Here is a 21473-nt window from a genome sequence, read left to right as displayed (position 1 = left end):
AAATCCTTTTATTTAAGGTCTGCATCTAAACTCAAAACACCTACTGCAGGTTCCTTAACATTGAGACTACTTAACCAAATTCTTAAAAGTAGAAGATACATTAAAGGTCATAAGACATATTTCTCTTTGCTTCTGCAGTCCTAGCCTACTGTAACAATCAGTTGTCTGCTAAAACAGACCAGTGTCCCTATAGCAAACAAAAATGACACAAGGTAACGTTTACTTCTCTTTATAGACATTTTCGCAGCCCTTCATGTACTCAGTCACACAAGACAGAAAATATAATTTAATAAATTAATTTAAATTTATTTTAAGTCCTTCAGCAGTCAGCACTGTCCTAACCAAAGGGAAATATAACATCAATTAACAGCTTTAAAAATATATATATATAAATCCACACCTGCTGAAACACCACAGTTCACTTAGCTATTAATTCTTGGGCTAAGCTTGCAGGTATGCCCCCTACTTCAACCTCCATAGGCCCGCCTGTAACTCCATCACAGACATCAAGTGCAGAATAAAAGCAAAAGCAGGCAGTCAGGGTATGAGATGCAGAATTGAGCAGAAACATTGAGCAACGGCGATAACTCATTTGGATAAACTAGTGTGTACTATCAGAACAGTGGCCTATTATTGAACGCATGGAGAAAGATCAGCAGTGTTGATGAGGAACATGCCACCATGTTGGCTAAGGGACAGCAAAGTGGGAGATTGTAGTGTTAACAGAAACATGGTGGTGTGTCCATCATGATCACCATCTTCATCACTGCTAATCAGTCTCTATACATATCCACAAACCACCGAGGGTGAGGAGTATGAACTCAATAAAGGTAGACCATACAACTCTAGTTAGTTGCTACAGATGGTCACTCTATTTGTTTGGTACCATGTTTATTTTCCTTCCACCATACGACAATGAAATTGTTCAGCATGTAGCATTTCACGAGGTGGTCCACTCCAAAAAAGGCTAGCCCTCGTTCACTATTATTTACAAAAGGGGGGCATGTGCTTGTTCTGTGTGGATGTGTCCATAGAGTACTTCATCTTTGGAACAATACAATCGGTCATCTACTGACAAGCTGCCGATGTAGAAAGATAAGATTCTCATCAACTTTGGAGAACACCACAACAGTATTGGGAGAGAGGGATCTCACAGGCCTACAACTGCACTGCACTGTTTCATGTATATCTCCTGTGCTTTAGAGGTCAACAGGATAGATGCATTATTTATGAACAGTAAATGTGATCCAAAAAATTATCCATGCTTCTTGGGAACTTTACGTTCCTCTCTGATGCTGACTTGGTTTGAGAATATAATTTGACTGAGTTACCGGTTATCCTATATAGTGTGTGTGTGTGTGTGTACACACAAAGAAAGAGCATATTTTCATACTCTACCACTATATGAGTGCTCTGTTTCAAGATTGGTCAGCTCACTCAATTCAGCCAAACACATCAAAAGAAAAGACCCTTTAAGAGATTTTGAACGAGAACATTGCATATCTTTGCTCCAACTGTAAAGGGCCATCCACACCAAGCTCTACAACTATATACAGTAGTTCATCACTGTTGGTGTTATAGCTGTGGTGTACTCTGCCATTCAATTGAGCTAGACTTTTCATATTTATAGCTATAGCTATAGTATTAGGTGTGGATGGCCGTTACATCTATACATAACTAAATCATACCTTCACTTAAGTAAATTATTGTTTTGTCGATATAGATCTGCGTAAGTACTCTGTAAGCGGCTTTGTGGTCATTTCCTTTGCACTAGTGGAAAACACTACCAAGAAAATTCAACAGTTATGTTAGATTTACTAACAGATACTGGTCCTTTTTTGAGTATGAGCAAGTCATGACTCCAACAAAATCCAATCCCATTCATGTGGGAATGTGGACACGAACCAACAACTATGAAAATCTAACTGTGTAACATGCTTACACAGACAAATCATTCATGTTAATTTAATTTTGAGTGTAAAAATGGGCCTACGGGGTAAGGAACCTTTTTTTTTTACACTCAAGAGTTAAATTAACAGGATTATGCTGTGTATGAACTCAAACAGAGACCAAAAAGTCCCATGAAATTTGAGGAAACTATAAGGGTGACAATCCTCAAGACCTTTTATGAAAACCATGAACCCCTCAGAACAGCAAAATGTAATTAACACCATGGACGCATAGTTACTGTCACAATAATGTCCTTGTATGTGATTCTGAACGATCCTGCAATAAGACTGTTGATACAGGATCCAGAAAGGATGGGTTGATATAGTGGTGTGTGTGTGTGTGTGTGTGTGTGTGTGTGTGTGTGTGTGTGTGCGTGTGTGTGTGCGCAGACAGCTGGGTGCAGAGGCTGGGCTAGGTCACCCTTTCCACTCCTTTATTCTGGCTGTGTTGGGCCGTTCCCTCAGTAGAGACCCAGAAGGTACTATAGAATCTCCAGGTCTAAGTGACGTACCTCAGGGTTTCGTTGCTGTAAATGAGGCAAAAAAGAAAGCGGTCATTCACACAGTAGCGAAGATGGATGAAATACAGGATTCGTGTTTGTTTTTGCTGGACCTGGGCCAGGCCTAGAGTAGTAAATGCCATTGAGTGACTGAGTGAATCATTACTCATTGTTTGAAATGCATGCGTGACAGTTACTCCCTCATGCTCTCAGCACATGGAAATGGATGTGCAGGTACCTCAATGCATGTGCAGTTCCATTATTCCAAAATATTAATTTGTTCAAACCACAGAATTGTCTCAAAGGTTTTTCAAATGTTTCAACGTAAATGCCAAGAGGTGTTGCTAAGGAAATGTGAGATACTGTCTAAGTCTCTAAGACAACCATCCTGAAACAATTGCCGTAGACACAGACAGTCCCAGTTTAATAAGTACATTAAAAGGATATTTCACTTTCAAACATGTTTGGGGTAATTATAACGTCTACTCGGGCTATTGTGAGCGCTCCAAACCGTTTTGAAGTTGCTTGATTCAGTATTTAGATAGATCAGACACCCCCCCTATATAAACGCATTGTAACTTCAAACTCCATCTTAACCATGTTAGATTCATTGAAAACACCCGTTCTCAGTGGTGACTGATATTGGCCTTCTAATGCGTGAGGGGGCAGAGTTTTTTCAATTACTTTTTTCATTTATTTAATAAGTTTTGGGGAAAATGAAAAATAAATAAATGAAAAAAGTAAAAAACACTATCTCTCACATAATAGAAGGCCAATATCAGTGACCAGAACCAAGGACAGGTGTTCTCAATAAATCTATCAGGGTTAAAATGGAGTTTGAAGTTACAATGGGTTTGTATAGTTAGGGGGTGTGTCTGATAAAATTAATATACTACTCTGCAACTTAAAGCAATATGCTTTCTCAAGTTTGAAGTTGAGTTCTTGCAGGCTGAAATGTCCACATATTTAGGCAGTGCATGATATCGCTGTTCTTTGTGGTGGTTTGGGTAAGGTAAACATAATCCGATTCCGAATCTCTTGCCGATGCCGTTGTTTCAGGCATTGTTGACATTGTCCACTCATTATTTGTGTGCTACAGTCACTGTGCTGCTGTGTGTTTAACCGGCACAGAGATGCTGTGGGCACACTGTGCAGTCATGTGACTGCCTGGCTACGATTGATTGCTGAAACTGAGTCATGTGACACTTATGCGTCTCTCTGACAGAAACAAATAACCAGTTGAATTGAAAAAAAAGGAGCAGAATGCAGTCCAATGTAACAAAGTAAAAGTAGCGTTTCTTCTTCACAAATATACTCAAGAAGTACAGAAGTAAAAATGATGTTGCATTAAAACAACTCTTACAAGTCCAATTTATCTAAAAAGCTACTTAAGTAAATGTAACAAAGCAAAGTTAACGCTTGTTACACCCACCTCTGGTCTACTGGTAACTATCCTCCAAATATACAATTTTTGGATGGTATAACATGTGAATGTGATTGACAAGAGACAACGTTTCCAGAGGATCAGTGAGAAAGTCCACCCCCTTCCAGATACCTTGAGCTCTTTCTCCAGTCGGTCTACCTCTGCACCCAGGGTGTCGATGACATTCTCTCCATGCTTCAACATGAAGTTCTCTAGTTCGTCATGTGTCTTCACCTGTTGGATGTCCTACACACAGAGAACACAGCATTTACTTTTATAATTATAAAGATTTAATTATGTGGATCTCCATGTGGGAACGGCGTGACTCCGATGAGGATCTCGGATTTCATATGGCCAGCCTGTGACGTGAGTAGTCCATGATGTAGCTACAACATATGACTCCAAATGTGGGCAAGGTTTCAGTCCGAGCAAAGTAAGATTATCCATCTATCTCTATACTATAATTTATGAAATCTCTGTGTGTGTCCCACAGCGATTTGTTCCGGGCATAACTGATTGGTCAAACTTCGCGTAACGTTTGTGCCACATAGCCAATATAAATGGAACGACTTGCATCATAGCTTCGACAAGTTTAATATCTTAAGTAGAAATCCAAAAGGTTATAATACCTTTAAGAACAATGACAATAAATGTGCTGGTTCCACCCACTTCGTATTGGTGGTAGAATGTGTATATTATTAGGCTCTGTGCATAACTGTAGTCCAACTTTCCCAATTCTAGCATATCTGTTTCCTGTTAGGGTTCAATTTTCCATTTCTTTGTTTGATTGGATCCTTCATATTTGTTTCCGCCTTCCATTCTGCTGCTGAGCCAATCAAATTAAGCTATGGCACCTTCGAGAATCTGGAACCTACAGTTATCCATATAAGCCATTACCTATTATATGTATACCTAGATGAAAAAATAAACAATAATGAACTTACATTGAGGAGCTGGTCGAAATCTTGCTTCTCCAGGTAAGACCGTGTCACTACTCGCCCGTCAAAGTCAACTTCTGCTTTGAAGCGCACTTTACCTAATCCAATATCAGTGGCTTTGACATCGTGAATGGCCCTGGTCATAATTAAATAAAAGTCAGTGTGAAAATATTGAAGTTTAAGGAGTCTTGTCTTGTCAATCAAATATTTCTCTGCTATATTGGTGCCCTTCTTATTTATTGCACAAGCAATAGTTACATCAGTTCCCATATTGTGGCAAATACCTTCATATTAAACTATGCACCTTCAGTTACTATCTGCTGCTATTTTAACTGCCTCATCCCATTGCCATTTCTTCTCTATAACCATGCACCTTAATATTAGCTCTACTCATATTAGGAACATTTTGACCTGTTCCTTGTTTTCTTCTATAAATATAATTTTTGACACTTCTGAAATGTTTTCCTTGCTTTCTTTCCATCTCTATTCTTTTCCCCTTTCCTAAAAACTGCAAAGTTTTACACCTGTAAACATGTGATGTGACAACTTCAACTTAGCAAGAAAACAAGGCATCGTTGTTAAGGCACAGATTAGATTTTGTCTACAATATAATGTGTCCTTAAGTGTCAAAAGCTCCTTATAAATATGACTGTAACAATGTGCATTTTGTTCCCCCACCAGTGAACAAACTGTACTTGTGGCTTTTGCTGAGTAACTTGAACCATATGAATGTCTCTCAAAGTCATTAGTATGACAGTCTTCTTGAGGTAGTGTCTACTCATTCCCCAGAACAAGTTATTAATCCACACACTGTCGTGTCACTAATGCAGCAAACTGAACAGCCAAAACAATTATCACCCACAAGTGGAACTACATACATTAATTCATGCAGTTACCGTTTTTCGGCTCAGTATCGTTCGACTTAAGCTTTGTGAGGCCGTCCTCTTCTACAACAGAGGTCGGTTGCACATCTGTGGCAATCATTTTGACAATCAATCTGGTCATGCTCTCTTGCAGAGTTTTCTCACACTTAAGTGAAAGTCCAGTCCAAGTAGTTGGGCTTGAACTGATACCACTACCGTTATTCAACGTTATATGATTTTGCATTGCTCAAGTACTTTTGGAGTAAACAAACTCACTATCGCAAAGTTACATACACCCATGTCATCACGCAGGAGATACATTTTTTCTCTGTTAAAAGGTTTAGATGACACACGCCACTACTGGACGCTGCATGGTGATTTCTTAATTTTTTTTCAATTGCATGTCTGTGGACAGTGTTTGTTCTTCAGGTAGATTATATAATTTTGTTATGTCTCTATCATAGTGAGACGCACTGGTCCTAACAACGAATGTTGAATCATGTTACAGCAAAGACCGCTTGTACTGTACGTCTGTGTGCATATCTGTTTTTGCTGACCTTACAGCAGGGTCATTCTCTAGGAACTCTGTGAGTTTCTGCACGTGCTCAGGCTGTATGGAGCGTCCGATCAGCGCCTCTGTGTTGGTGTAGATGAGGAAGGCAGAGACTGCGCCCAACAACGTTCCCACACCCAAGGAACCAAGGCTGTCATAGCACGGGTTGCCTGGATAAATGAGGACAGAAATGGTGACTGGGATAAAACCTATTTAGACCTTTCAAGCCGAGAACACCTTTGTGTCATTTTAGTTGTTGCTATATACAGTATACAGCAACATTAATTTGTTTAAATCTTTTGAATAAATATTTTAAGTTTTTCAGAAAAGTTAGGCAGAAGAATTTATAAGGTGTTTTTAGAATTGGCCTCAGGTCTAAATGGGTTAATACATAAAATGATGAATGTAATGATCAATACAGGATCAATAAAGTATCACTAAACCAATCCCACAAAAAAATAGAAAATACTGTTCCTGACGAAACAGTGTGGGCTTGCTTCAAGCCAAAAATGTATAGTATAAAAAGTACAAATTGTCAAGGTGCCGGGCAGTGCTGTGTTTGTCTTAAAGGACGACTTCACCGCTTTTCAACCTATCTTCATATAATTGGTCCTCACTAATACTCATGATAAAATGGTACCATTTTTTTCTACTTGGTCTGTGTCTCAGAGGAGGGCTGTGGACAGTTCAGAGTCCCGTCTACCAGTGACATCATCAATGGGGAATCCAAGCTAATAGAAACTGCAGGCTTTCTATTCCTGGAAAGTTGCAATGCAATAAAAGAAGCCATTGTTCTCGTGTTAATAAAAATCTAAATAAAAAAATTTGAAATCTTGTCTGGTTTCTAAGCTGTCCACAGCCCTCCTATGAGACACAGGCAGAGTAGAAAGAAATGGTACCATTTTATCATGCGTATTAGTGAGGACCTATTATATGAAGATAGGTTGAAAAGCAGTGAAGTCGTCCTTAGAGCCGCTTTTCCATCACAGCTTAACTCATTCCCTGCCTAGAACGACTAAAACGACTTTTGTCCTTTAAGCCCCCACTGCCAAGAACGACTAAAACGACTTTTAATTTTTTTTTTCTTATTTATTTATTTAATTTTTAACCTAAAGACCAAGGAGATATGATTTGTTGAAGATCTAGACTCCAATCCACTTCCTTGTTAACTTAAAACTTAAACATTTTGTATCTTGGCTCCTGAGTACTTTCTTTTTCTATGAAAAATCTCTGGCAGTTTGTCAAACGCAAAAATAAAAAAGTTCTGGCAGTGAATGAGTTAAGCACGACACTGTCCCGCACAGTCCAGAACCGCACCGCTTCAAAATGGCTTGCGTTTCCATTGCACAAAAGTACCCCCTCGCAGAATCCCCCCAAACCTCTCCCCTCCCCTCCCGAAGGCAATCAACGCCCCTTTCTTTAACACACCAACTTAGCCTCAGGCTACAGAGTTAGCCTAAATGCTAGCGTGCTTCCTCAGAGCTAGTTTGGCTATTAAGTTATTATTTGGCCATGTTCACCCTTACTTTAATCTTCGCTATTGTTGGGAAGACCTGTGTGGTGTCTAAAAACGTTGCCACCACTTATATAAAAAACCTTATTAGCGTGTAGCGTCGCACATTCATTGTTGCCAGGTTTAGCAGAAAAATAAGCAATCAGGTCTATGAAAACAATCCCAAAAGAAGCGACTATCTACGGCTATTTCAAAATAGCAGATCTACAAACTCACAACGCGTAGCGATGCGACGCATTGTGAGTGTGTGCATCTGCTATTTAAAAAATATATACATACCGTATTTTCCGCACTATAAGGCGCATCTGTGTATAAGGCGCACCTTCAATAAATGTATTATTTTCATATATAGGGCGCACCGCATTATAAGGCGCATCCGCACTATAAGGTGCACTGACGGTGCGGCTTATAGTGCGGAAACCAAGGGAACCAATATTGATACATATATAAGGCGCATCGGATTATAAGGCGCATCCGCACTATAAGGCGCACTGACGGTGCGCCTTATAGTGCGGAAAATACGGTATATGATGTTGGACAAATACATTAATTAATAATAATAATAATCAATTAATTAATTTGGGGGTCCTTGACATGAAAATGTTTAAGAACCACTGGTTTCAACAACATATGGAAACAAGCCCCAAATAATCAACTACATTTTAGAAACAAGCAGTGGTGGAAAAAGTACTCAAATGTTTTACTTAAGTAAAAGTATCAATACTGCAATGTACTGTAGAAGCACTCTACAAGTGAAAGTCTGGAATTACTTGAGTAAAAGTACAAAAACTATTGGTATCAAAATGTACTTAAGGTACCAAAAGTAAAAGTATTAAAATGTTTGAAAATAGCAGATCTACAATGATGCAATGCGACGCGTTGTGAGCTTGTAGATCGGCTATTTTCAAATAGCCTAGGTATAAAATAGGGCTTAAGTGGTTAATGTATGTTTTATAATGTAATCATTTATATCTGAAAAGTAACTAGTAACTAGTAACTAAAACGTTTTCAGATAATTGTAGTGGAGTAAAAGTACTACCAATATTTACAAGCAACTTTACAGAAAAATAAGCCCAATGTCGCTTATAATAAGTGGACATGTCAACACTGCTACCGTAGTGTTTACATTTTACAGAGACCTGTGTGGATAGACACAGCTGTGAGCCAACCAATCAGTAGCAGCAGCGTTATACGTCACAGCTTTAGCCCCGCTTAGCCCAGCTCAGACCTACCCAGGACTGGGTACTTTTTAGGCACCAGTTTAGTACCACTTACACACCACTCTACCCACTTCATTGTAGTGGAAACCGTCGCTATGGTGGGCGGTGTGGGGTGGGGCTAGGTAAGTCCATGCATATGGAAAGCCGCCTTTAGTGTCTCTGACTGTGTTGTATTTGTGTGTTGACTTGGCTCCGGTTGATCACCTGTTTCCATTCTCCTAATTCTGCCTAGTGTGTATTGGAACACCTGAAAGGCCTAAAATAATAGTACTTAATTATTTTTTATTAAGTATAGTACTTGAGTAAATGTTAATTGGTTACTTTCCACCACTAGTAGCATGTGACTGTATAGATGGAATGTGAGGCACAGTGTGTATGGCTTGTTTCTCCAAGCAACTAGAAAAGCGTTTCTCCAACAAGCAACTAGACAGCATTAACAATACCAGGTCCAGGGAGCTCTGCTGTCAGAAAAGATGTCTCAGTGTAAGAACAGTTGCAGTCTCAGGATGTTGCGACCCATGTATCATTACTAACTGTGTGTGTACCTGTGAGTGAGGTGAGCCCCATGCAGCTGGCGGCCATGATGACGCCCAGTACAGCAGCAGCATCCTCCAGCAGCACAACATTAGTGCTGGGGTCTCGGCTCTGCATCACTGACCGCACAAGGACGAGAGCAACAGGAAAACAGATTTAATACATGAGGGAAAAACTCTGTTTTCCTGATATGAGATCCTTTGCAAATGCCCTCCCCTTAATCTCATCACAGAAGTAAAAGAAAAAGAAAAAGTATCACCATACTTGCATACTATTACGGTGGTTTTACATATTTGCATTAATTTAATCACTTACATTTTTATAATCTTTATAATTAGTATAATTATAGTATATTGACCTCAACAAGTATACTATCTTGTCTCTTTTGTCATTATTTCTTATATCAAAATATTTTTCCATATGTGAATATGTTTCCCTATTCCTTAGCTGTGCAGATGCATCTTTGTCTTTCAGTGATATCATTTTGCAAATAAATAAATAAATAAATAAATAATGACGAGAAACAAACCATATTCATAAAAAGACACATTATGCTGAAGGGCACTCTTCTTTATCTCGTTGATGGCAACTAGCAGTGTTGCTGAAAGAGAGACAGTGAGAGATCATGGTTAATCAAATATCCACTGTGCCTGCTTTATGTCAAGTGTATGTCTGATTATGACTTCATTTCTAGTAACTTACCTCCTTCAGAGACCAAAGAGCCAGCCAGAATACAGTATGCCTAAAACAGTTACAACAACAGTTACAACATCTAGAGGGGTATTTTGCATGGTGAAGTCCATTTGTTGCTATTGATTCAGAAATTCATATCCTGAACTGTTGAGCTGGTTATTTTAAGCTAGAAAGGTATAGAGTGTAGATCAGTATTTCCCAAACATGAAATAGCCTTGCGAATCCATTTTTATGAGTGATGACTAAATATGCCGTTTTTGAAACCTTCCCAACGTGTTGTTGTGAGCTTTTCACTATTCACTTTTCAGCTTTGATTAATAATTAATTATGTATTTTTGTAAGTTGGGTCTTGTGGAAAAAAACACATTCCTCTTTTGGGTCTGAAAAAGTTTGGGAACCCTGGTGTAGATGTATACAGCACATTAATGTGGGTGTAGAATTCAATCTGGCCCTCACCCATAACAGAGACTCAATGGGCTGTGGGTGCATCAGTCCCATGATTCCATGGTACCACGACAGACCTGATCCCATCATGAAGATACCCACTCCACTGATGAGGGAGGCAATGTAACGCATATTCGAGAAGCCATAGCTGAAAAGTCATAAAAAACAAAATGTGTTCTTGTGTTATTAAATAACTTTTTTATAAAGGCAGTATTAGTAGTATAATCTATTCTAGACTTACGGGTGTTCAGTATCAGGGTTGCGGATAGACTGGCTGATTCCCACTGCGAGCAGTGCCTGGTTGCAGGTATCGGCCAGGGAGTGGATGGCCTCAGAGAACATGCTAGCTGATCCAGTGTACACCCAAGCCAGAAGCTTGAAAAGGAAGTTCAGCCCATTGCTGAGGAAAAAGACATGAAAGCATCAAGCACTCGGAGAACAATGGGGGAACATATTTTGTAATTGTTCATGTTTTGATGGACATATTGTACATGATTAGTTTAGTTTATTTTCACAGAGATAAAACAGTATTTAGGCATCACAGTTAGCTGGGAGGGAATTCATAACAATCTACACTTGGTGACAGTTTTCAAAAACCATCGCATAAGAGGTGGGCAAGCATTTCTGCATTTCGCAGGAGTAATACATATAACATACAGGGTATTTTTTACCCACACTAGAACACTCACATCAGAACAATTGGAATGATGTTCAAAATCGGTTAAATGTTCCCTTTAAGAGCAACTGATTGAGTCCCATGTGTCTTGAGTGACTGAGGTGGCGAGTGTGCACACACAGACTATGATGTGGCCCAAGCTGTTCTGCATGTGATTGCACATGCCTGTTAACTGAATCATGCTAATCAAATTGATCTGTACAGTACTCCATTGTGAGAGCTAGTCCCGTTGTGTCAGACCTTAAACTGCAACTGGGTGGAAAAACTGGCTTTCTTCTGCATTATGGTGTTCTAAAGTAGTATTTTAAATCAGTGCTCTGGTTACCGAGAAATTAGGGCTGCACGATTTATCATAAAAAAAGGCGGGGGAAAATAGTGACTTAACTTTAATTCCAGCTTTGATATACAGTGTTGTTTAAATCAAGCACTTGAGATATGAGATATGTCACGCTTGTCAGTTTAAAGCCCTGTCTAGACAACAAGTGTCTCAAATGCATTTTTTAATAATTTTACTGAAAAATCTCAATTCTTAGGGAGAAAAGTTGTGATTAACATTTTAGTAAGAATTGTGCAGCCCTATGAGAAATGAAATGTCCACTGGTGGCTTTTCGCATTAGGGCTGTCAGATTGAATCTACAGATTATGCCTTGAACAGGAAAATGCATATAGGATTTGATATTATTTTTCAGCTACTGTACGCCTCCCAAGACCTCTGAAATCTCTTAACATCTGTGCCACTGTTCTCCTGGACAACTGAAGGCTGTTGATAACATCCATTATTTCAGTCCTGTTCTTAAAATGGTAATGATAATAATTAAAAGATGAGTGTTAAAAAAAAATCATGTATTGCTTTCTATCGTTTTTTAATGATTTAATGATTTTTAATTGGGGGGCGGGGGCATTCGATCCATTGGTAAATACTAAATAGTCATGAACGCATCCTCCGATTTCCATGAAACTTTGTAGGGACATCCCCACTAGGCCAAGAAGAAATGCCACCCTAAATTTTTTAAATCAGCCTCATGGTGGCGCTGTAACAGGCAGATTCACGTTTTGGCCTATAAATAGGGTCAAAACGTGAATCTGCCTGTTACAGTGCCACCATGAGGCTGATTTGAAAAATGAAAACCAAAGTTGTCCTTTAAGACCGGGAAAGCCTATACGTTGTTATACCTTTAAAACCGGGAAAGCATCTGTTGTCATTTTAGATGTTGCTCCAGTATGTATTTTTTTTATAATAATATAATAATCCTGTTTAGTGTTTCATTAGCACGAGCGTGAAACAATCTAAATACAGCGTGGTGACGGCACTGGTAAACAAAGACACGTTGAAAGGCTAGGATCATAATACCAAGGATTCGACAGTGATGTCACCATTATCCAACCCGGAAGTAGCACGGACGTACGCCATTATGTTCAAAGCTGGTTATAAAGATACCAAGGATTCGTCAGTGATGTCACTGACATGTGCAAAAGAAAATACAGGATCTTTGTAAGAGAATTGATAAAGTAATTCAGTCATTTGCTACTGTATTGAAAAGAGGATAAGAGAAAACACAGTATTGTAAAAAGAATAATTAATAAAAGAGAAGAAAATACTGAATTTGTGTAATAGAAATAATAATAAAAAAAAAGATAATTTGTCTGGAAAATAAGTTTAGTTTAAAAAAATCGTGAAAAATCGTATTGTGAAACACAAATCATGATTCGAATCGTATCGTGAGTTGAGTGAATCGTTACATGCCTAGTTAACACGGCTGTCTTGCCTCTTTAGTAGTAGTGGCTAGTGCTAAACAGATAACTAGACCATTAACATGCTGCCAGGGAGATTCTCATATTAATTAGTGCTGTACCACTCAACTAACAAACCTGAGCGTAATTGGATGGCAGACAGTATGAATGGTTATTTTCAAATTGCTCTGGGATTGACCTGTCAAGATCTATCAGTTGACCTTAAAGACATGCCTGGCCATCCCTGGGCTACATGATGTTGGAGCGAAGTGTAACTTACATGCAAATAGCTACCATCACCACTTTCCCGGGCCCTTGTAGAAATATTGCCCTCTTCGATCGAGGCTGTATGAAACATACAAATTGACATCACATTTAAAAGACATGTAGTATTCAATATATAATAGAGTGGTCGTTGAGTAAATGTAGAATATACTGTATATACTATACAGCTGATATAATTAATTATACTGTCACTGTAACTTGGGGATTGCTACTTGTGGGTAATTGCTACATTACCCACACTTGCTTCTTTACCAAATAACATTTTATAATTAAAATAACCCCTATAAATACCCTATAATAGCCCAAGTTCTAACAAATCTTGTACAGTGCCATTGATCTTTCTCAATTTACAGAAAAAGCATTCATACAGTAGACATTTTCTCTTGAAACATATTGTGAGGATTTTCTGGCAAAAAGATTGAGCAGAGTACATGCTGGCAAAGTGCAGAGGTGCACTGCATAGAACCATTGAGAGCTCAGCATCATACAGTGAAGAGGGACAATATGAATGACTTTGTCATGGAGATACACTGGTTAAAAAGGGAAGTAATGGGGACAAAGGTCATGGGGGTACCAGTCTGTATGGACACCATGGCAGCCCCATCGAAAGCAGGTATTGGCTGACAATTTTAAAAGCTACACACACACACACAAGAAATTCACTCACCTTAGTGTATCCCCAAAAATCTTTGTACTCTTTCAGCAATTGCTGATTTCTGAAAATATCTGGAGGATAATAAAAAGAGACGGGAGAAAAGCAATGAGTGCATACTCAACCTTATTACTGCTGGCCATTTCCACTGACAAGACAAATAATTTCATGCATAAGACAAAAAAAATCATAAAGTTGAACAAAAAAGAAAAGAAAAAAGCAGGCCGACTCAAAAAATGTTTACAAAACTGTAAAGGAGGGGAAACACCTACTTTCTTGATACTCTCTCTCCATCTCTTTCCTTCCTTTTCTCTCCCTGGCGAGAGCTTCAGGACTTCCCCATACATCTAGTGCTCTGAAAGTCACAAATTAGAAACATTAAAATATTTCCTTCCCCTGGAATCGAAATTTAAAGCAGTGAGTGTGAGTAAGTTGGTGTAAAAATGGTACAATGACGTGCAATGAGGAAAAGAAGCCTTCTACTAACTTGGCCTCCACATCTGAGCGTAGGAACACAGTAAAAGCCTCTGTGTCGTCATGGGGACTGCGCCGTCTGATCTTCCTCAGTTGCTCCAGGTCACTGTGGTCACAATATATAAGCTTGTTATGTTTTTGTGATGTTTGCGTTTGTTGAATATGTGCTATAAAAGAGTGACTTTAAGACCAGTTTCACCATGCAATGCAAGTCAATGAGGAGACTGATTTTGGAATATCAATTTCAAATCAATGGAGCAAGACACCAACTGGACTAGTTATATCATGTAAGGTAACTACACAACCCAAACCTTGACCAAAGATTTGAATTTCAATAAAGGCCCTCAGTAAAGTACATTAAGTCATAAAGCATGTTCCCAGCAGTTTCCCTCGGGTAGGATTAGGCTGTGAAAACCTTTCATTTTCATGATTTCCCCCACGTTCCCCACTGATATCATTAGTGGGAAATGCACACTGTTAACTCTTAACTATCAGGACAAAGGAGTCAATTTATATTTTTGGAGATTATGTGGAGAATAAACTGTGCAGTTTAAGGCCAGTCCATACCAATGCAACTTCTTGCAACCATTATCCCCAAATGGCACCGGTCTGCAACTGGTTAGTCCAGACTGCTGCGATTTCATGCAACAGGCTTGCGACTACAGTAGTTGCATTGGCGTGGACTGGGCTTTAGTCACATGTACCTTTAAGCCATGCATTAAAGTCTGTCACAACAAAGTTAGCCAGTCTCCTGTTAGCTAATCAGTGCAGTGCATTTACTCATTAACTCAATGTAATTTACTACTGCAGTAGTAAATGTTACATACCAGGAGCTCACCGCGGACCCCCTGAGTTTCTTTATTTTTTTTGGCCCAGGAGTTGTTGTTTTTTTGCTCAGGAGTTTGGCCAGCTACACGTGGCACGCAGGGGCTTCACTAACCGGGCCATGGCCCCACTGGCCCTCATGACGCTACACCAGTGATCTGCGCTGCCAATTGGGCGCTGCGTGGGCGCTAGACTTTCGGCCGGCCGAAATTCTAGTATATATATATATACAAGAAATTTTTATAATGGATTAAAACATGTATTTTGTGTGTGTGTATGTGGGAGTGTGTTTTCACCCACTTGTTTATTTTCCCCCTCCTTTCTCTGTAAATATACCTTATGATTCCACTGAGCTTTATTCCAATATGTTTTGTATTTGTATTGTATGCATTATATGTATTACTGATGAATTGAGTACAATGGACCACAATGGAAACAAGCCCCAGGGGCTTTTGGTGTTATCCTTTTAGCATTTAACCTTTGACTGTACTACCTGTACAATAATCATGTATCGTGTTAATAAAATATTCAATCAATCAAGTTTCTGATAGGCAGTCAAAAGGCATCAATCAATCAAAGGGCATGGGAACCAAACAGGGAGGACGTAGAACAACGTGTATTGTTCTTACGCATTTGTTACCTGCCAGGCACCGTACTAGGTGCAGGGTCTCTATGTGTGAATGCACCAGATAGTTGCCAGTTTGGTTATCAACATTACGTCTTGTTGATAAATTATACAAGTTGCTATGAGTATCATTAAAACTCATGAATGAAATCAACTTGACTGTTAATGAACTCACATAAAACAGGCTATATGTTCATAAATGACAAGGATAATGAGGTGTATATTAAATGCCAATCAACAGAAATATTTATGTAAATTTGTAGCGTGATTAACTAATGATTAGGCATCTTTCTAAAAAGGTGCTGTGTTGCACCTGATCCATTTTTCTTTGGATCTTTATCTTTATTTAACCACTTAAACCCTAGCATCACCATTTTGGGCATTTCATAATAAACTGCTCACAAAATGTAAGGAAACTTGAATTTGGGCCATTATATCTTCCCTTTAATAATACCAATCAGTAAGGTGTTTTATATCATTTTAATCGTTGATTCGTCACCTTTACAACGAGGTACAGCTTCTAAACATCGGGAATTCATGGAATGAGCAACACAGGAAAATGTGTGGGTAGCGCCGAACAAAAATGTGCCAAAATGGCCTGTTAGACTTTTCTGGTGATATTCACTCTCGTTTTGTCACTGTTCAGTTGGTATTCACCTTTGTTGCTTGGAGCATTTAAGATTGCACTCTCCCACAGTACTAAGGACAAAATAAGGATAAGAAAAAGAAACATGTTGGCCATGCACTTCACTAATTTTACACTCAGTTTCAGGGTCCTCAGTGCGGCAAGAGTGAATAACCGGTCTTCCTGGGGTGTTGTCTTCTTGGGGCGCCCACTTTTGGGTCGGTCTTTGACTTCACCAGTCTCACGGAACGTAGTCCTAAGTTTGGATATGGTACCAGGACTGACACCAAATGATGCTGCCACTCTGAATGCTGGAACACCAGCCTCAAGTTGCCCTATTGCACGGGCCCGATCCTGAAGGGACAAACGTGGCATCTTTCCACCAGTTTTGCTTTTTGGAGAATCCACAAACCCAACAACCTGCAGAAATCATGCTCAGGTGCTAATTTTAATTAGGCACACACCTGTGACTGGCACACACCTGAAGCCCATTGAATGTCAAGAATGTCAGCAGAAAAGTTTAACAGGCCATTTTGGCACATTTTTGCTCGGCGCTACCCACACGTTTGCCTGTGTTGCTCATTCCATGAATGCCCGATGCTTACAAGCTGTACCTCGTTGTAAAGGTGACTAATCACCGATAAAAATGATATATAACACTTCACTAATTGGTATTAGTAAAGGGGAGATATAATGGCCCAAATTCAAGTTTCCTTACATTTTGTGAGCAGTTTAGGTGAACATTCGCTGAAAATAGACGATCTACAAACTCCTTGTGGAGCTTGCAGATCGTCTATTTTCTACGAAGAGATTCGGTGTGCGTGGAAAATGGAGCGGGCCAAGTACAGATCCCTTGGGGACACCGGTCAATAAAGTTCTGTATATAGGGTTGAAGTGGTTAACATGACACAGGTCTAACAAAGCAGAAAAAGAAAGAAATATGTCAGGTACAGTATAAGAAAAGCACACATACTGTACACACAAAGAAGTAGTGTGAATAATAGTTTTTCATTTTCACGATGTTGGCTGAATTGGATGCAAGATTGCATTCTACAATCCTACACACAATCCTCCAGTACTTGCCCCGACCCATCAATTTTCAACTCTGAAAACTGCATGTCTATTCAACCCTAGATAAAATACGAAGAATGAAAACGAGTTGAGATCAAAACAAATGTGAAATTAAGCAGGATTGAACTCAGGTCCACTTGGTACATTTTTCTAGTTAGCATTGCTCAACAGTTGCTCATTCAAAGCTACTCAGATACATGTGGCTAATTCTACACTAGCCAAGAAAATATGACAAATTGTCATATAAAAGTGTGTATGTATATTTAAGCGAACCTTTTTAACTAAAATCTTCAGCTTCTGGGGGTCCGTGGCCAAATACATATAATTTTGGGGGTCCTTGACATGAAAACGTTTGAGCACCACTGATATAGCGACATACGTTTTTCGGAAAACTGTTTTAGAAGACATTTGTAGAATCGGCCTCAGGTCTTAATGGGTTAATAGATTTGAGCACCAAAAACATCCTAATTTCCCAGTCCTGTCAGGAATGCGAGATAATGTGTCCTCCTACTGAAACGAAAGAGAAGATAGCACTGGGGAGATCCTGGGAAAATAGTGAACACAGACTTACCTTGGCTTGAGGCAAAACTCATTCATGGCTCTGACCGCAGTGATGAAGTTATTTTGAGTATATTTGACGCCATACTCTCTCTTCTTCAGGACAGCCCGAACTGAACACAGTAGAAAGAAATTAGACTGCCATATTCTTGCTTACATGCTTTCAAGCCAGTAAGGTTCTAAAGAATCAGATCAAATCAAATCTGTTCATTAGCCAGGTATATTCACATATGAGGAATTTGACATGGTACATTGCTCTTGCACAGAAGGAAAAAAAGTATTAAAACCGTATTTGCTGTAGAAGTTTAACATTTGATAAAACACTGAATGTATGACAAAAAAGCTGCATCATCGATACATTACAACATCATCACAATATGCTGGACAAATATGTACTTTGATATTGATATTGATAATATAATACCAATGCAAGGCAATACATTACAAAACTTAAGTTTTCCACAATCAATTATGGCAACATTACCTTTCACTTGAATTGTCTCCACTTTAGTCAAACCCAGAACTGTTGAGCCTGACAAAGTAAGAAGTAGTGACTGTATCAGTTGGATTGTATAAATACATTATACAAAAATTCACTCGAATACATTTGTAGAGTGGTTTTGAGTGACATTGCAGAATTCACTATAGTGGAAATTGAAAACGCTTGAAATGGAAGGTGAAATGAAGGCATTAGATTTCTGTAATAACATTACAATTACACATGTACAGTATACGCCCTAAATGGATTTGATTAAGCCGAATACCCAAAAGGTGCACACCATTGGTCAACTCTACAAGTAATGAAAGATGTGCACACCTCTCTTTACAATACATGTAATTTATTAGTAATACACTGACATGCTTAAGCAATAGGCCTTCTTCAGGGTGTTGTGTTCTGAGGAGTTAACACAATGACATGTAACATTACATCACCTCTTTAAAGCACAACTTAATATACTGCTAGGCACTGAACACACCTCTCTTTACAATACATGTAATTTATTAGTAATACACTGACATTCTTAAGCAATAGGCCTTCTTCAGGGTGTTGTGTTCTGAGGAGTTAACACAATGACATGTAACATTACATCACCTCTTTAAAGCACAACTTAATATACTGCTAGGCACTGAACATGGCAATTTCTTAATGTCAGGGGGAAAAAGGGCCATAAAACTACATTGTCTCCTTTGGCTGTCGCTCCTCAACAATGTCATCTAGTATCAGCCAAGTAGCCAACACTTACCTGGTGAAGCTGTGGGAGATTTTGTGGCTCCCGAGAGCACTTTCTCTGCTGTAGGTGGAGGACCACCAGAGCCTTGTTTCGGGGGATCATCTTTATTACCACCAGAGGTAGAGTAGAACTGGACCTGACCCAATGCTAGAGAAGCCACTCTGCAGTCAGGGAGGCTGAACCATAAATTGTGTATGCCTCCACTGTGCCAACCTACGTAGAAGAATAAGAGACAATAGCTTGGCTGTTTTTCCACCAAACATAATAATGACTTGTGTTTGCCACAAACAATTTCACAATAGAGGAAACTAGCAAAATAAATACTGATGTGTTGTTATATACCAGCTATTGACTGCAGCAACTATGTTTGTTTACTCTAGGCTAATGTGACTCAGCAAATTAAGCAAATTCCAACCCAAGATTTTAAGTTACTGTGTGTTGTGATACATAACATTACATGCAGTGGTGGAAAGTAACTAAGTATATTTACTCAAGTACTGTACTTGAGTACAAGGTATTTTGACTTTAGTGGAGTATTTCCAATTTTCAATACTTTTACTTCTACCCCACTACATCTCAGAGGCAAACATTGTACTTTTACTCCATTACAATCATTTGAAAACTTTAGTTACTTTATAGATTTAGATTATTATTACAAAACACACATTACCCACTTCAGCCCTATATACATTTCGGCCATTTGAAAATAGCCGATCTACAAGCTCACAAATGCGTCGCGATTGTGAGCTTGTAGATCTGCTATGTTCAAAAGATTTGTATACATTTTGTACCTTCAGTACATTTTGATACCAATACCTTTATTCAAGTAAATTTTGAATTCCAGACTTTTACTTTTAACAGTATTTCTACATACCAGTATAGACACTTTTAGTCAAGTAAACCATGTGATTTTTTTGCTTTTCCACCACTGCTGTGTTGTGATACATTATAACATGTTGACATGGTCGTCCTTACCATAGGAGGACGGCAGCAGAACTCTTGGTGGTCTTTGGGAGAGATGGGCTCTCTGCTGTAGGTAGACCCTGCAGAAGACATTCCATGGTCTGTGGGCCAGGCAGGGGAACATCCTTCTCACTGTGGCGGGCTTTAGGTACAGTGTTGCTGGGGTAAGAAGACCTTCCTGTAACGGTGTTGCCAGCAGCACATCAGTCAACTTGCCAGGCAAAGAGCTACAGTAACTAGTGGCCACAGCCAAGTTAACAGCAACTGTTTGCTAAAGCATCACTTCAGTAGAGCTGACAGTGGCGTTGTGGCACTATTTAGGAATCAGTTATAAACTTGGTGGTTAACAGTCTGAGTGAAATGGCTGTCATTGACGCTAGCCACAGGAGTAGCTAATGCTGTTACTGGCTAATACTAATAATGTTGGCAGCAGCAGCTAACACTACCTAGCTATATCCAGTTAGCCAGAAGTAAGCTAATCTAGTTAGCCACAGTACCCGGCGCGAGCGCAAAAGACACCAATACAGTTTAAAAGGCTCTCGCATATGATACTTCAGAAAAGCCCTACTTCTCTATTGTGATATTAGTTCCGTATCGTCTGAGTCCATTGTGATAATCCCTTAGTTTCGTGGCCAGACCGCTTGCAAGTTGTAATGAATGCCACCACGGGCGTCACTCACACAGCGCTAGTGGCTACACAAGCACAGCCATGTACAAAACCCACACTATGACCGACTCTGCTCTGTTCTCGTGAGAACACGATCACTTCTCGTTCTGCGATGAAGGAAATGCGCAACACAACTTTTTTTTTTTTGTTGCAGGGGATACACTATGAGGATACAGGATAGGTGGGCACTAGGGACATCTGGTCAAATCGATGTAAAATTGGCTATTTTGTCCAAAATGTTAAATAAAATATTAGAAAAATGTAAAGTGATGTGAACATGCACGGTACATCATTATCAGACTTAGTTGTATCCTTCAACTTCTTGTTTATGCCCCAAAATGACTGGATACACAGGTTTTGTAGCAATTGTAGAAATATTAGACCGTATTAGTCGAATGTTCAAGCATGTCTAATCATGTATATTTACTTTACTTGAAAAAAAATCCAAACATGAACATT

General features: G+C 39.2%; 1 protein-coding gene across 2 annotated transcripts; it reads right to left on the bottom strand.

The window, feature by feature from the left end:
* Positions 1-213: 213 nt before the first annotated feature.
* On the bottom strand, positions 214-21061 carry slc30a9 (solute carrier family 30 member 9). Of its 2 annotated transcripts, XM_080415429.1 has the most exons (18): positions 20916-21061; positions 20360-20525; positions 19397-19597; positions 18637-18684; positions 18166-18265; positions 14462-14554; positions 14247-14329; positions 13990-14048; positions 13318-13382; positions 10872-11030; positions 10643-10778; positions 10196-10235; positions 10023-10094; positions 9505-9612; positions 6231-6396; positions 4817-4946; positions 4005-4118; positions 214-2476 (listed from the first exon to the last, which is right to left on the bottom strand). In XM_080415429.1, the coding sequence occupies exons 2-18, from the start codon at positions 20469-20471 to the stop codon at positions 2432-2434; spliced, it is 1731 nt and encodes a 576-aa protein (XP_080271555.1). In that variant the 5' UTR covers positions 20472-20525; positions 20916-21061; the 3' UTR covers positions 214-2431. The 2 variants fall into 2 exon arrangements, with proteins under 2 accessions (XP_080271555.1, XP_080271554.1); XM_080415428.1 differs by having other exon boundaries at positions 20360-21061.
* Between the last annotated feature and the right edge of the window lie 412 nt (positions 21062-21473).

Source organism: Gymnoscopelus braueri (assembly GCF_963280865.1).
Source record: "Gymnoscopelus braueri genome assembly, chromosome: 20".
Classification (NCBI taxonomy): Eukaryota; Metazoa; Chordata; class Actinopteri; order Myctophiformes; family Myctophidae; genus Gymnoscopelus; species Gymnoscopelus braueri.
This window is presented reverse-complemented; position numbering and strand designations above follow the sequence as displayed.